General features: G+C 37.5%; 1 protein-coding gene across 1 annotated transcript in view; it reads left to right on the top strand.

Moving 5' to 3' along the window:
- VAPA (VAMP associated protein A) overlaps positions 1–16,052 on the top strand; it is a 28,598-nt gene that overhangs the window by 4,786 nt on the left and 7,760 nt on the right. The window contains exons 2-3 of the mRNA XM_054633487.2: positions 12,168–12,320; positions 14,927–15,030. Of these exons, the coding sequence (XP_054489462.1) occupies positions 12,168–12,320; positions 14,927–15,030 (257 nt within the window). The remainder of the gene's footprint in view (positions 1–12,167; positions 12,321–14,926; positions 15,031–16,052) is intronic.

Genomic DNA, 16,052 nt, shown 5'->3' with positions numbered 1-16,052 from the left:
CTTTTAAATACAAGAGCGATTCTTGGCATTGTTTGCTCTTCCTATATGTATACTTCTATCCATTGTTTCATGGCTCAAATGTAGTATTTGTTAGTATTTTAATTTCTTTACATTATATGTGTTATTGAAGATCGAAGCACAGGATGATTTGTGGGAATGTGTTGAGGAAGATAAAGAAGGGTAATGTTTTTTTACCAGGTGTTGCTTATTAGGTGGTATTATGTTATACAATCATCTCTACCACTGTGCTGGACTGCATTTAAAACTGCCTTGTAAAAAGGGAATTATATTGATCTGTGAAGTCAGGTGTGTTACAGTGTTAGATTATATTTTGGCAGAACTAGTTTGTCATTTGTTTTAAGATTCAGTAATGAAATACTTTCCTGTGGTGGTAGAGGTATATACAACAGTGAAAATTTAGAAGTTTAGTCCTTTACCTGAAAATTATAGGGCTCTGTTTTGCTCAATATTGCTGTTGCTTCACTAAACAGTGAAACACTATCCAAACCTCACATCTTGTCCTTCTAGTGTGTACCAATGATTGATATAAAAGCTTCACCTTTGCATTGTAATTACTATAAAGTGCTTATTCATGCTGCTTGTTGATAGCATAAGCAGGTGTTCTAGATCACCACAAGACATTTTTATTAATATTATAAAGACATTCTGTATTATGCATGAACAGTGTACTGTTGTTCAAGGCCAGGTTGAAAAGTAGAAAGCTTGAGAGGATTGAGAGGACCTGTTTTATTGCATCAGTAAATAGATCAGAGTATTTAGTGCACCAACTGTCCATTGTGGAAATATAAATTGTTCCTGTTTTGGCCTGACCATGGTTTGTGAACGTTTTACTTTCTTTGTCTTTGGGACATGTTTGTTAACCAGATCTTTGTGACTATTAGTCACTAAAGGATTTTACATGCTTCCCTTATAAACCATGAATTTAAATAGAAAAGGTTTCTGAAGCGAACTTACTGTATTAAAAGTGGAAAAATCAACCCTGACTAACTAGATAGGTATTACACTTTCCAGCTTGGAAGTTGTCAGTTTACAAGGCTTGAGGTGTCAGATGAACCTGATAAGTGAGTGTAAGCTAATTTCTTTAAAAAGAAAAAAATCAGCAAAATGACTCTACTAAGATAATTTCTGATGTGGTATTTTTGAAAATAAAAATGCATAAACACAAGTTAGAATTTTACTAACTTTGTTTTTCTTAAGGTGGTAGGACTTTACTTGAGGTGTGGTTATCTTGGCTTCTTGCTTCTCTTGCCTTTTAGTGTTGTTTTGGATTGTATAAAGTTATTTCCTGGCATTTAAAATTATTTAGCAATGTAGATGTCATATTTCATTTTAGTATTTGAATGTATTTAGAAATAGATGGTTATGTAAAGGAAAACAGATATTTTCTGTTCATTCCTATATGAGAAATGTCTTGCAAATTAAGATAGTTTGCTGAATATTATCCTGCTGTAGGATTTCATGTGTTTAATTAAACATGGAAGAGGAAGAAAATAAAGTGCTTGCATGAAATTTATAAAGATGATCAAATTAGAACTTTTCTGCCTTTTGTTTCTCAAAATGTGGTCTAACTTGGATTAAAATCTTCCTCTGACACTTCAGTGCTTGAATTGGTCTGGCCTCAATAGTAAGCAAAGCCTTAGAGGAAAGAAAGAAGACATTGAGGTAGATGGAACATGGAACACCATGCAGTGTCCCAGGTAGAATGTGGCAATCTGATCTGAGACCTTCTCTATCTGTGATACTGGGGATTGCCCTGACCCACGTGCAGGACTTTGCACTTGGCCTTGCTGACCCTCATGAGATTCCCATTCAGCCACCTTTCCCTCCTGTCAGGTCCCAGTGGATGGCTTGCCTTCCCTCCAGTGAATCCACTGCATCGCTCCCTTGGTGTCACTTGGTGCAGACTTGCCAAGGGTGATGTCACTTCCACTGTCAGTGTCATCCATGGAGACACTGAGTAATACTGGTCCCAGTATGCATCTCTGGGGGATACGGGTACCACTTGTTGCTGGTTTTCACTTGAACGTTCTGGTATTGACTGGAACTCTTTGGACAAACCCCCAGACAATTCCTTGTGCATCTAACAGTTAATGCATCAAACCCATATCTCTCTAATTTAGGGGTAAGAATGTTGGGGGGGACCATATTAAAGGCTGTACAGATGTCCAGGTAGGTGACACATGTAGCTCTTCCCTTGTCCATTGATGTCCACCATAGAAGGCCACAAGATTAGTCAGGCCTGATTTGACCATGATAAAGCCATGTTGGCTGTCACTAACTCCTTGTCTTCAATACATTTTGATATATTTTTGAGGAAAATCTGTTCCATTTTTCATTAATGACCTTGGTATGGGTGGGAGTATGCTGGTACAGCTCACTGGTAATGCAAGGTTAGGAGATGTGATGAATCCAAAAAAAAAAATTGGATGTGTGCTAATAATAAACCATTTTCTTAGAGGTGATGAAAAAGAAGTAAAACTAGCGACTAGTACTTAATCATGGGTTTATTGTGAATGTGACAAGTCATGAAATGGGGCAAATACAGGACTGTAATTTTGTAGTGAGGAAAGTATTAATGTCAAGATTTTTGCCTTTGATGAAGCTTCATCTGAATGCATCCCTGGCAACACCTATCAGATAAAATGAACCCAGATGGGAATGATGCAAAGACAACTTTATTAACACAAGTGAAGTAGAAATAGAATAGCTTTAGCTTGTTAATCTTAGCAAAATGAAGACTGAAAGGGGATCTGATTGCTATCTATAAATACATCAGCAAGGTAAGCACTGGGGAAAAGAAAATCTATCTAGACTAAAGGATAGACTTGGTGGAAAAATGAATTTGCTTCAAGTGGCTGTGAATGTATTTAGATCATTAGAAACTTAGCTGAATCTGAATCATGTCAGTCTGAACCAACCTTCTGAAAATTACGTGGACAAAAATAGTTTTAAATTCATCAGATAGCATCTTACAAAATTATAAGTTTCATGCAGACTTCAGAAAGCTTCTCCTAGGTCATGAGTTTGCAATGTTCTTGATAGTTTGGTAGGACATTAATGGTACACAATTATTTGCTTAAGCAAAGCAGGTATGTTGTGTTACATTCCAAGACATTGGAATAGCTTGATTGAGATATGTTTAATTTTTTTTCCTTTGTAAAAAGGGATATCTATGAATTTAAAAATTATATATGTGGGACTAACTGCTCCGTATCTGAAATAAACCTAGTATTTCTAGTCCATATGGATATGATGTTAATTTAGCATGTTATCATGTTAAACACTATGGTGCTAATAAGGCCTGTAAACATAGTAGACCCACTGAAAGTAAAAACTGTTTGGTTTTTTAATTTGAATGTCCACCAGCCATCTACCAGGCACGTTCTGTGTTACAGCTCAGGTTGGAACTCCAGCTGCTTCTGTAGCAGTGACCTGGCTGGTACTGAGAAGTGTGGCTGCATTAGCTCAGCTCAGTACTGGGATGTGAAGTTGATGAGGAAGTGGAGTTTGTGGTCCTGCCTGGTGGACAAGACCGACTAAATGCAACTTCTGTTTGAAGCAGGTGTTTGTTTGCCTGAGTGACTGTAGGAAATAATTGTCCTTGGCTTTCAGTGGCTTGGGAAATGGAGACCTGTGGCCTGTGCTTCCAGAGACTGAAAAGTCACCCTGAAGCTGCAGTGATCTGTTGATGTGTTTGGGAGGCAGTCCAGTGTCAGCTAGTCCTGTCTGTAGGAGATTTTAATGTCAGATACACAAGTCTGTTTTGGCCAAGGTTGGATACCACGTAGAGGTCCAACAGCTAAAACTGTTTGTTTGTTTGCTTGTTTGCTTTTAAGAATTTTCTGGGCTCTTGTCCATACTGGGAGACTTGCGAATTTGATTGATTTTTTTAAAGTTACTTTGTTACACTGTTGGGATATTGCTTGCAAGGAAACCAGTGAAAACCACAAGAGCTTGGGTGGTTTGTTCAAGGTTTGTGTCTGGCCTCTGATACCCAGTTCTTGGAGTGCATTGGGCAAGAGCTTTTGATCAGGTCTTCTGTGGAAAGACTGATTTTCTATGTGCCACTACAGCTGTCACCTGAGATGATTACAAGTGTTCTGATTACTGCTATAGAGTTTGAAGAGTATCTTGTATGTTGCAATGCAGATCAGTTAGGTGTATCCAATGGGAGATTCCTTACATGATGATGCATATGGATTTTAAGTTGCTGGATATTTGAATATTTTAAGCAGCACATCTGGGTTTTCCAGCATCACTGAAACCGCTGGTAAGCTATAGCAGGTTAAATACAAAGCAAGTTTAAAAGGAAAAAGGAAAGGGAAAAGTTACTTGTTTATTTAGTTCTGTTGATCAAATATGCTAGTATTCTGGAAATCTAAGCAACTCTGTAAATATCAAGCTCATTAAATATCCTACCTTATGCAAGCAAAGATAATAGTTGCTCCAGCAGGAAGGGTTTATAACATAGCTCTTACTGAACTAAATCCATACTGAAAGATTGCATGTATGTATTAGTTGCTTCAGGACTTTGGATGGATAATTTGGTGGTTTAAATGTTCAAGTTAAGCACCATTGAAATATTTCTACTGTTCTTGTTATTTCAGCAGTGCTTTGGTATGAATAATACTTTATGATTAGATCCTGAAGACTTTATCCTAGTAGAATTAAGAGCTACCAATTTTAGTATGCTCTTAATAAGTCTCTGACAAGAATAACAATATAATCGAGTACAGCTAAATTGTGAGTAAGAAATTCACTCTCTTATGGAGGTTAAGTTTAAGGTACAAGCATCTCTTTGATGTTAGTAACCAGATCGTCCTTTAGTAGTGGCACTCTTTCAGTAGGAAAAATGTCAGGAATAGATGTTTACGGCTGACTTGGGCCTAGGCTGCTAGATTTTAAAGCTTAAGCTAAATACCAGCAATAATATCTTTGGATGAAGTTATTCCGTGTTATACCATCTTGCAGCTAGTGGTATTTTGTGGTTGTTAGGGCTAAAGAAACCATTGCCCATATTTAACATAAAATACAGGACAGTCTACATTTAGTCTGTATTTTATCTAATATATAAAGAAAATAATGCTCTCTTGATCAGAATTCCTGGTAATGATCTGTGATTGTACTTTACCCCTGAGATAGATGCTTACTGCATTTTTGCTGTGGTTTCTTGGCTACTAACAACATTTTAGTCACAAGCTGGGGTGAATAAGAAGTTTTCATCCAGAAAAAACATGTAAGGAAATGTTTTGTCTGCTTTGAAATGTCACTGTGTTGTATTTTTGTCTTTTCTCTGTCAGAATGGCAGGCAAAAGGTTTCAGCTCCCATTTCTCTTACACCAACCCCCAGTAAAGCCCGTGTGCCAGCATCTGCACAAGCACCTCTAATAAGCTGTGTAGCCATATGCAGGCTCTGCCCCTTTGACAGAGGAAGATGAGCTATTTTAGGATTAAAAAATGGGCATTGTCTCAGCATTTTTTAGAAAGAAAAATCTATGATAGACACATCAGCAGCATGAATGCTGACAGCATGTCATCGTGGGGAGCTCAGATAAAATCTGATGTTACCCCTTGTAAACAGTGGTAGCCTAGAATCAGCCCTCAGGAATTGTGGACATTGAGGTGTGTCAGCTTTCTTACAAAGCCTGTTTTGCATTCTGTTTTTTACATGCAGATTGATGATAAAACATAACTGTTTCTTAAGTGCCAGGGTAGAATAAGAAGTGAGATTCTGTAATGCTGCTCTAATATATTAATATCTTCGTGAGAGCCATGATTATTTGTATGTATAATTAATCTCTTACCTTCATCCACTGATTATTCCTGATCATTCATATTCATGTTTAAGTATTAATCCATGAAACCTAAGTTATTATGCTTCATAGACCATGAATAATTTTAATGTAGGTGATTTGTTAGAGTTGGGATTTTTCTTCCAGTTTGAATGCTCATGGTTCTGGTATTTCAAGAGGAAGGAGTTATTTATGTTTGATGGCAATGTATGTTATATATTCTCTTCAGATTTTTTTCATAACGGTCTGAATATTAATTTCTTAAAACAAATGTATGTAAATAAAAAATTCCACTCACTTTCTTTTGTGTCAGCTATGTCACCTATGCTTTTTTCAGAAAGGACTATAAAATTCAATTTTGAGCAATAAAGTGCGTTGGGTATATTTTAAGATTGATTTTCTTATCTGATAGTCAAGGTAGTTTTGACTTGCTACAGAACACAAGTATTTCTCATTTTTAGACATCTTTCCTTCAGTACCTCTGGTAGAAGGTGATCTGGTCAAGGAATATTTAAGTAAGCTAGACAGAGTATGTCCAAGGACTCTGGTGCAGTGCACACGTGGGTGCTGAGGGAGCTGGCAGGTGGACAAACAAGCGGACAGGAACCTTGTGAAGTTCAACAAAAAGTGCAAAGTCCTGCAGCTGGGGAGGAACAGCCATCCAAGCAGCAGTGCAGGTTGGGATCTGACCAGCTGGGAAAGCAGCTTTGCAGAAATGGCCCTGGGCATCCTGGTGGCCACCAAAGTTGATCATGAGCCAGCAATGTGCCCTTGCTACAAAGGCCAGTGGTGTCCCAGGCTGCAGTAGGAGGAATGTTGCCAGCAGGTTGAGGGAGGTGATCCTCCCCCTCTGCTCAGCACTGGTGAGGCCACAGCTGCAGTGCTGGGTCCAGTTCTGGGCTCCCCAGTACAGGAGAGACATTGACACCATGGGGAGTGCCCAGGAAAGGGCCAGGAAGATGATGAACTGGAGCATCTCTCTTGGAGGAGAGGCTGAGAGAGCTGTGGCTACTCCAGGCTGGAAAACTGAAGGCTTGGGAGAATCTTCTGAAGTATAAAATACCTGAAGGGAAGGTGCAAAGATGATGGAGATGGGTGCCCATGAGCAGACCAGAGGCATTGGGCACACCTTGGAACACAAGAGCTTCCCTTTGAACGTGAGAAAACACATTTTTACTCTGAGGGTGACCAAGTAGTGGCACAGGTTGTCCAGGGAGGCTGTGGAGTCTCTATCCTTGCATGTATTCATAAGTTTTCTGTCTATGGTGCTGGCAGCTGGCTCTTGGTATCCCTGCTTGAGCAGGGATTTTGGGCCAGATGACCTCTAGAGGTCCCTTCCAGCCACAGCCATTTTGTGATTGCTATGTCAAATGATGGGAAAGAAAAACAATTTTATTTTGGCCTAATTAAAAAATTCCATACAACATAATACAAATATAGATTATATGGAGCTTTCTTAATTTAACTTACTTTTTCTTTACTCCATTGTTGTATTTGATTCTGGCAGAAGAAGTTGCTGGAGATCTCACTCTGTTCCTCTCAGGTCTATCTGAAAAGTCAGTTTACTTGGTCTCAAAGTTTCTCTTGCTTGGTTTAAAATAATGCTATTAGTTTTTATTCTGCTGACTTGAGCCCATTTCTCATTTATTAGGGCTCAAACTGTCAAATGCAGTAAATGAGTTTTCTTTGTCTGCCCGACCTAACTGTACTGTGCACCCAAAGAAAACTACCCTGAGTTTGTTTTAGTTAAGGTGCATTGAAGTGTTCTGTATGTTTCAAGTGCTCTTGGAAATTCAAAGGTGATGCAGCAGCTTTTAAAAAACAGCATTCCACTTAAAGCATATTATCCCCATATTTTTGAGGTTAATACCGTAACACATTTTAAGGAGTTTGGATTCCTTTTGCCAGTCCATATGTTTTTTATGTGTACTTACATTGTTTTTAGATGTGGCTGAATGTATCACTTTGCTGTGTCAATTTACAGCTTAAATAAACTTTAATTCAGTGCATGAACTAGAATGTTTTCTGGCAGAATTGGCTTAAACATTGGCTTTTGCAGCAGCTACAGTTCATTGTCTTAAATAGAAGCAGGCAATGTGCTTAACACTTAAGCTGTTTCATAGAATGCTGTTGATTTTGTTAAATAATGCATGCTCATTTTTGTACAACTCTACAAGTGATGTGCCTTCTAATTATCAAAGATTTTGTGTAATTTAATAAAATTATAATTTATTCTTATCCAATTTTATGTAGAGGTAGTATTTTAAGGCAGGCTTTTTCTGTACATTACGGCAGCTTTTCTTATTTTGAATGGAGCTTCTTGCTGACCAAACCTGCCCCCTTCTCAGAAGTGCTTTGTTTGCTCTGTACAGCTAGAGATTCTGACATGGGTCTCTCACCTTTGCCTAAACCTGTGGAGGTTTATCTAAGCTCTTCCTTCCCACACTAGGGAAGGTGTGTTCACATCATCATTTTTTCCCTGATGTTTGACTGTCTCACAGGGTAGAAAAATGGGTTTTGAAGCTGGGACAGTGAAGGAGACCTGAATCTGAAATGAAAATGACACCACTGATGAAAAAGATCTCTGTTTGGGTCCTACCTATCCAGTAATATGCATATTTTGGTTTTACTGCATTATAACTGGCAAGCTTGTGGCAAGCTGGGAAACTTGGCACTGTTTCAGCAGTAGAAACTGGCTCTGCAGAATTCGTGGCATTTCTTCCTGCCCACTAGTTGCTGTCGTCCAAGCTGTGTAGTTGCCAGAGGCAAACCCGACATTAATGTTGTGTGATGACTGCACTGCAAGCTAGATGAAAAAGAAACTCAGCACATGAAGTTTTTGGGTAGGTCTGGTATTTCTGGGTGTGATTAAGCAGGTGTCTGTCCTTCTTTTCTAAGGCCCTCATAAGTCAAAGTGATAGGAAGACTTGTGGCATGAATTGTTACTGCTCCATTCAAAACCAGTTGGGACAAACTGGCATTTTCACAACCTTTATTCCAGGAAGATGCTGTAATTGTGTCTTGAATTTACACTACTAAGAGAGTTATTGAACTCACTGTCCCCTTTGAAGTAACTCTTGACTTCCAGAGGTTATTTGATTGAGATTACAGGTTTATAAAGCAGTGACCTCTTGTCATTAGACATGATGTTACATTGGTATGTAGCCTGAGGATTTTATTAGTTGAATTACCACAGCTTCTATGTGTACAGTTAGACATAAGCCTATCTGAGATTTAAATAAAAATCTACTTGGACCTGAGTAGCATGCAAGCAGCAGGTGAGATGCTATTTTTGAGATGATAATGCTGCCCTGGTGTAGCTGAATATTTACTGAAATGAAGTGGGTGTGCATTTGTCCATTTTGATGCATGAGCAGAATGTTTGTATCCATCTTCGCCAGTCCTTTTCCTTGTTTACTTGCAGTCTGTGTAGTACAATCCAAACATTTCTCCTTCCTGGTTCCTGTGCCTGTGCCCCACATTTTTTCTCAAGAACATTTGTAATTCAGGATTTTGCATTTAGGCTATTACTGCCAGCTTGTGTTTAATTTCCCCGCTCCTGCAAAGGTAGTGGTGCTTATGTTTGTGTAATAGTGAACTCTAGAATCTTCTTCAGGTGTTGCAGTTTCTTTTTTGAAGGCTCTGTCATGCTAACTTAGATCATGAAGCTTCTCAGAAAGGTACTAGATTTTTTTTTTCTGATTTACCATCCTTCTGTCTGTTCCTGCCTGTCCCTGCTCAGATCCATGCTGTTGGTTTGCCACTAAACTACCAAACAGCTGGGTTCTGCAGGAACAGTGAATTTCAGTCATCTCTTCCTTTTGTGCACCAATTTGTTACCACCTATTTATTAAATCTGATGGTTGCGAGTCTTGAGAGTCTTTATACAGCTATTTTCTTTAAAGCTTTTAGAAAGCAGGTAAAAGGTAAAGCTGTCATAAGCATCCTCTAGACCTTGAAAAAGATTTCAGTCACCTCTGAAAGAAATGTCAGATTCTAAAAAGTGTCCCCGAGCTAAAAGCTTTTTTTCGGTGAAGTATACGGGGAATGCAAAGGAGGTCACTGCATTCATGTACCTGGGAAAGAAAAGCAGATTTCTTTTAATTATCTGAGGTGTTGAAACTGACAGTAAATAGCAGAGTAATTTGAAGAATATATTGAATCCTATCTCATTATGGCACACTTTAAAAAGGCAGGCATGAGGAGACCTTTTGTGTCTCAAAAGAAACAGAACATCTTTTATTTTTGTTTAAGAACCACTTTATTGTCAGTTTATAAATTCACTATTGCTTTGTCTGAAACAAGCTGGTTTTGAATAGTATAGCTCCTTTTCTTGATGACTGTGCTTTTCAAAATGAGCCTCTGAACAGTGTAATTTTTTTTTCCTTTGTGCAGAGTGTCCTTAGTAAAAGTAGTTGAGAAGATTTAAAAGCAGACGACCTCACGTTGCCTAGAGTTGCAATTAAAAAAAAAGTAGCCCTCAAGTTTGAAAGTCAGATTCAAAGTGCTCTTTGCCTCTGGGCACTGCAAAAGCAGTGGTTATTAGATGACTAATAGCTTAGGTGATTGTTAGTAAAACTCCCAGAATAACTTCCTCAAAAATGTGGTGTAGCTTGAAAAAAATACATGTTGGGTGTGTTATGAGTGTATCACCAGTCTTAGAATGAGAAGAGTATTCAGCTGCCTGGTTTTAGTTCAGTTTGTGGTATGGGTGATGGGAGGTTTTTTTTTGAATCTCCCTCTATAGGTAAAGACAACTAGATCGTGCAAGAACCATCAAAAAGGTAAGTGGCAGGAAACTTTCAAGTAATTTTGTAAATCTTGGGGGCTGTGTCAAATTTGCCTGGATTGAGAGGATGACTTAATTCATCCACCATGTAAAGTCAGATCAGAAGTGAAGTTTCAGACAAATAATACCAGTTCCTATTTTGTCAAAAGAACCTCAGTGAATGGAAACCTAGCTTGCATGTATCTTCATCTGCATCTCAGTGTTCTGGTTCTCAGGGATTCTCTTTTTAGTCTTTATGTATTTGTATCTTGGTGTTTTGTGTTAGGACTGTTTAACGCTCTCTCAAAATCAAGTACTTGGAATGAGTTTTAGAAATAAAGGCATCAGTCAAATAGTGAGCCCTCTAGTGTAGTAACGTGTTTGCTAGTGGGCAGAGCTTTTTCCCTCAGAGAAGTGCAGACTCCTCTCTGGAATAAGGTGTTCAGACTTTTCTGAATTGACTTCCTATGTCTCATGCAATTAGTGGTTTTGTTGTACTTTACCACTTGTTTGGATCACTTATATTTTTCATCCAATTTAATCTGAAGTTTGCTTTCATTGTAGTTTTTTAATGGAAAAGTTGTTGTTGTGTTTTCAATACTGATAAAAAATATTTTGTAGTTATTTAGTGTGTTTAAAGAACTATAAAGAAGGTTCTTAAAAGTTAATGTACACATGGAATATTCTTGAATAAATTTCATGTTCATATGAAACACCATTTTTCTAGAGCCCTTGCAGTCTTGCTTTCAGATGACAAACATAAGGAAGATTAACACTGCTCAGAATGCTGTGAACCTTATTTTTTGTGCTGTTACTGTGTGGCATTGCATGAAGGTGATCTCTGCTGAAAGATGTGCTTTTGCAGCTTGATATTAGAATTATGCCTCCTGTCCAGACTTGGAAGGATTCCTATCCTGAAGGTTTAACATAAATACAGTTTAGAGAGTACACTTTGTATATTTATGCATTGAATACATAAATATAGTAACTTCAACTGCAATAGCGACTATTGCTTTTCTGTGGATCAGGTGGAGTACATGCATAAACAGAGTATCATCTCTCTTGCTTATTTTGAGTTTAAAAGAGGAGATTGATACCTTGTTCTTTTAAGTCTATAGGAGGTCAGAACCCCACCGAAGTTGAAATCTCAAGAGCAGTGACTATGTTTTAGTCTCAGTGTTTTCTTTCTCTGAACAATTGAAAGAGTTCCAAAGAATGTGTGACTTCTACTCCTGAAGAACAATTCAGTGAAATTTACTTTTGCATGTGACCAGTACCTTCTAGGTATTGCAAATATTAAGAATGATTTGGTAGGAATAGCATATACATATATGAACCACTTGTGCCAGCAGCTCAAGTCTGTTGTAATATTTAAGAGTTCTTGATTGTTGTAATGTATGTTGTTATAACTAAGGTGATGGAGCACTCTTTGCATGTAACACAGGGTATGTGCCTAACAGGTGTATGATTTAACCTGCTTTTGCCAGTTTGTTGGCAACAAGATGTATTTTAAGAGTTACTTGTACTGTATAAACAGATTTCTTCTCCAGAGATGCGATTTTAAAAAGACCAACCTTTTTTTTTAGGTCCCTTTACAGATGTAGTAACTACAAATCTTAAACTACGAAATCCATCAGATAGAAAAGTATGCTTCAAAGTGAAGACCACAGCACCTCGTCGATACTGTGTGAGGCCAAACAGTGGAATTATTGACCCAGGATCGTCTGTAATTGTTTCAGGTAAAAATAAATGCATGCAGTTGTAGGTTAAGTGTTCCTAAGGCCTCTGATGCAGTTCCCTAATGCTTGATCCTAAAGACTGTTTGAAGTATGTCAGCTTTTTAAAACCTTTTTATTTTTAAATAGAAAGGATTCCCCTCATTAGTGTGATGACAACTTGATGTAGAGCTGCAATGATACATGAAAAAATCTTCCATGTAGAAATACTTGCCTTTGTCACATTTATTTGTGGCTCTCAAAAGGAGGAAAAGCAAGTTGAAAATGGGCAGTGACATTAACAGTACATTTGCCTCAGACTACTATATTCATGTTTGTATCCTGAAGTAGAACATTTCTTGGCTGCTCTGATGTGCTTAAAGTGTAACATTTCATAGTTCATAGCATTTAAGAAAAAAATAGTTTACAATTGTATCTAGTAGTTTTTTTCAAGAAAATGGGAAGACTAGATAACAGTCTGCAGATTTGGTAAATGGTTTTTGTAGGTCATTCTCCTGACCGTTTTGTGGTAGAATCTCTAGAATAAGGGATATTCATTCAGGTTGTAGATGTCACAGGCAATACAGATGTGAACTCCTACATCTCCTAGGTCTAGAAAACTGATTATTTTAGAACCCTTGGAGACTTCTGTAGCAAAGCAAAAGGGAAATAAGGGAGCAATCCTCACAGCTTTTCAGATCTACATTCTTACACCCTTTGGGAAGTTTAAAAGAAGCTGGAGAGCTATCTTCAGGTGATATGTTCAAATGATGCAAAGAAGAAGGCAAGACAAGTTTGTGATTGATTAAAACTTTAGAGTAACTTTCCTTTAGGAGTTTTCTAATCTAATATGATCTGTAGAATGGAGCCTTATAAAACTTCATTATTGCTTCCCATGGCAGTCCAGCATCTGGACTCGTGGTATTTATTCACTGGCTTGGGGATGAAAGATTTAAGAATTGATTTAAGATTCAAATAGTCAAAAACTTCTTTATTTCTGTCTTCAACTACAACTTAGAGCCATTTTACCTTAGCTGTGTGTTTGACCTGGTATCTGGGATTTTTCCACTGGGTAGTTCAATATCACAATCAAGATCTTGCTGGCATTTCTCTTCAGGGAATTGAATAGATGGAGGGATTACATCCTGTGTGTTTTCATAGCTATAAATTATCTTTTTAAAGCTTTAAATATTTTGGTTTTTTAAATGAGTCAGTACTGGAGCTGTAAACAGTATTGTGGCTTCAGGATCTCCAATAAAGGGAAACGTGTCACACTGCTTGAGTCTTCAGTTGGCATGACAGGAAGTCTTTGATGTGCCTATTTCTGTATTGCTGGATTCTCATGCAGTTATTCAGCTACAGTGACCTCAAGATGTTTTTGTGTGCCATTGTTTAGTTACAGTGATTCCACAGTGCTTTTCAAAACTAAGTTCTCTTCCCCACAGTGTCAGCTTCATATTTTTTTTTTAGGCATATAATTTCTTTTGGGTCATTTGCTAAGATAAGTGCACAGATTATTTTTCTAGTGACCCACTTTATCTCATCAGTCTCTCAGCTGAATGTTTTCAGTGCTGAGTCATCTTTCATATAATTAAAAATAGATTTCTCTCATATTGTTGTGCAGAGAGAAATAACTATAGGATACTGTGGGCTGAAGCTCTTATGTTCAAAACTGAATGTTGTGGTAGTGTTAGCTGTCTTCAGCCTCTTTAATGCATTGTGCTGATTCACAGCCAAGACAGTTTTTAAATTCATTGTTGGAAATGTGATTTGAAAATCATTATATAGAAGTCCACTGTCGGTTTTTAATCATTTATTACTTTTCAGCTGTGGATCACTAAGTAGATCACTTCTTCTGCCATGTTTTTTCATTTTTTTCCTGAAATACAAATTGCGTAAGAGCTGTTTTTCTTTACATTGATACTCTAAATTTACTATTTATTATCCTGTCGTCGTTTGCTGTTAACTTGTTAACGGAAATTGCTTGTTTTGTTGAGTTTTTTTCATAATATACGATGTTACTCTTGTTCCTTCAAAGGTTGTTACTGTTACTTGTTAATGTTTTCCCCTCTGCTTTTGCATTTTTCAAGCTCTATCAGTATCTCTGCCACAGCTTTCTCATTGCTATAAAATAGGTACATATATAGTTTACTGTTATAGGACTCCATGTATTTTTTCTTATATTTTTCTGAAAACTGCCTCTGCTTCTCTTAATTTTGTATAAGGATATACTGAGCTGAAATTCCCATTCTGTGGAAGACAGGTGTATGTACACTGCAAAATAATTTATCTCTCCGGTTCATTGAGTCCTCATTCTCTGGTAGATCAAGTTTCAAGTCTATTCCCACATACATATATTTAGATGTAATTTTTTTCGGTCTCTTTTACAGGATGTTTGTTCATATTTGTGAATGAAATGTCTTTTCCTATAGTAATTACAGAAATAATCATGTCAGCCACACCAGACTCTGACCTCTCAGTCCCTTTTTCTACAGTGTATGCACTGCCTTTGCATTTTAACTTTCAGTGTCTGCTCAATGAGGACTAAATTTGAAGTGCTTGCTGTATGTACATACTTGCTGTAGTAATTAGCTGAAGAATCACAGTTTTATTTTTTTCCTTTGGAACAGTAATGCTGCAGCCTTTTGACTATGACCCAAATGAGAAGAGTAAACACAAGTTCATGGTACAAACAACCTATGCACCACCAAATATTACAGATATGGAGGCAGTGGTAAGTAAAATTGGAGTAAAATGGCTGATGTATCCTTTTCCTTAAAAATTTTGGCTTAACTAGAAATGATTCCTTTTTGAAGAATTGAGTTTTCTCTGAACAAGGTCACCTCTTAGAACTTGCTTGTAGTGATTAGCATAGAGGTTACTGAATGGAAATAGGAGTGAGTCTAAGGTAAGGTCAGTTCAGTGTTAAAATATGGGCATATTATAGCTTTATATGCAGCTAATTTAAAAGGGATAAACAGATTTAATTTAAACGAATCAAGAGTATATTCAAACAACAAGCCTGAAGCTGTATGTGAAGGGGTTCATTTGGTACGAAAAGTGTTTTAAGTGAAATGTTGAATGTGATTATAATGAATTAAAACATTTTCAAGACTAAAAGTAGATCTTGTGTCTCCCTACAAGATACCAAGTGCTGGCTAAACACAGCACAAATGATAGATTTATCTTCTGTTTTAATAGAACATGTTGTAACTTTAGTTCTTAGGCTAGGTTGGTCTGATGCAAGATCCAGAAAGAAGGTATGTAGGTTTGTGCTTGTTAGTTCAGAAGTAAGGTGCCTATTTCTGATTTTACTGGCTGGCACCAATGGGAATGAAGCCCTCAGTTGTCAGAACATGCCTTTTAGGGTGTATGTGGACTCACATAAGTATGTCCTAAGGTGGAGGTCAACGTTGCACATGCTTCTAACTCTACAAACTGTTTTAAGCAATGCCTGGGTTCACACAGGTACATTCGATGTTCACTCAAGGCAGAGAAGGAGAGGGGAAACAAAGGATAAAGATGGGATTTTATAAATTGCTGAAATCCAAGAGACCTCTTGGTCTCTGTTCCCTTATATAAAGGCAAAGATTACTGTGACATCACTCTTCACTGGAAGCTGTGGAAAACCTTCTAGATTTTGTGAAGCTTTGGAGACATGAATGTTAACATCTGTCTGCCTTTTTGAACTGGTTTGTTTTTCTTCACCTGCTCTAGTAGCTCTTGGTTCTGTTTGGTAAATGAAGCCTGCCTGTT

This window comes from Agelaius phoeniceus, chromosome 1 (genome assembly GCF_051311805.1).
Source record: "Agelaius phoeniceus isolate bAgePho1 chromosome 1, bAgePho1.hap1, whole genome shotgun sequence".
In the NCBI taxonomy this organism is placed as follows: domain Eukaryota; kingdom Metazoa; phylum Chordata; class Aves; order Passeriformes; family Icteridae; genus Agelaius; species Agelaius phoeniceus.
This window is presented reverse-complemented; position numbering and strand designations above follow the sequence as displayed.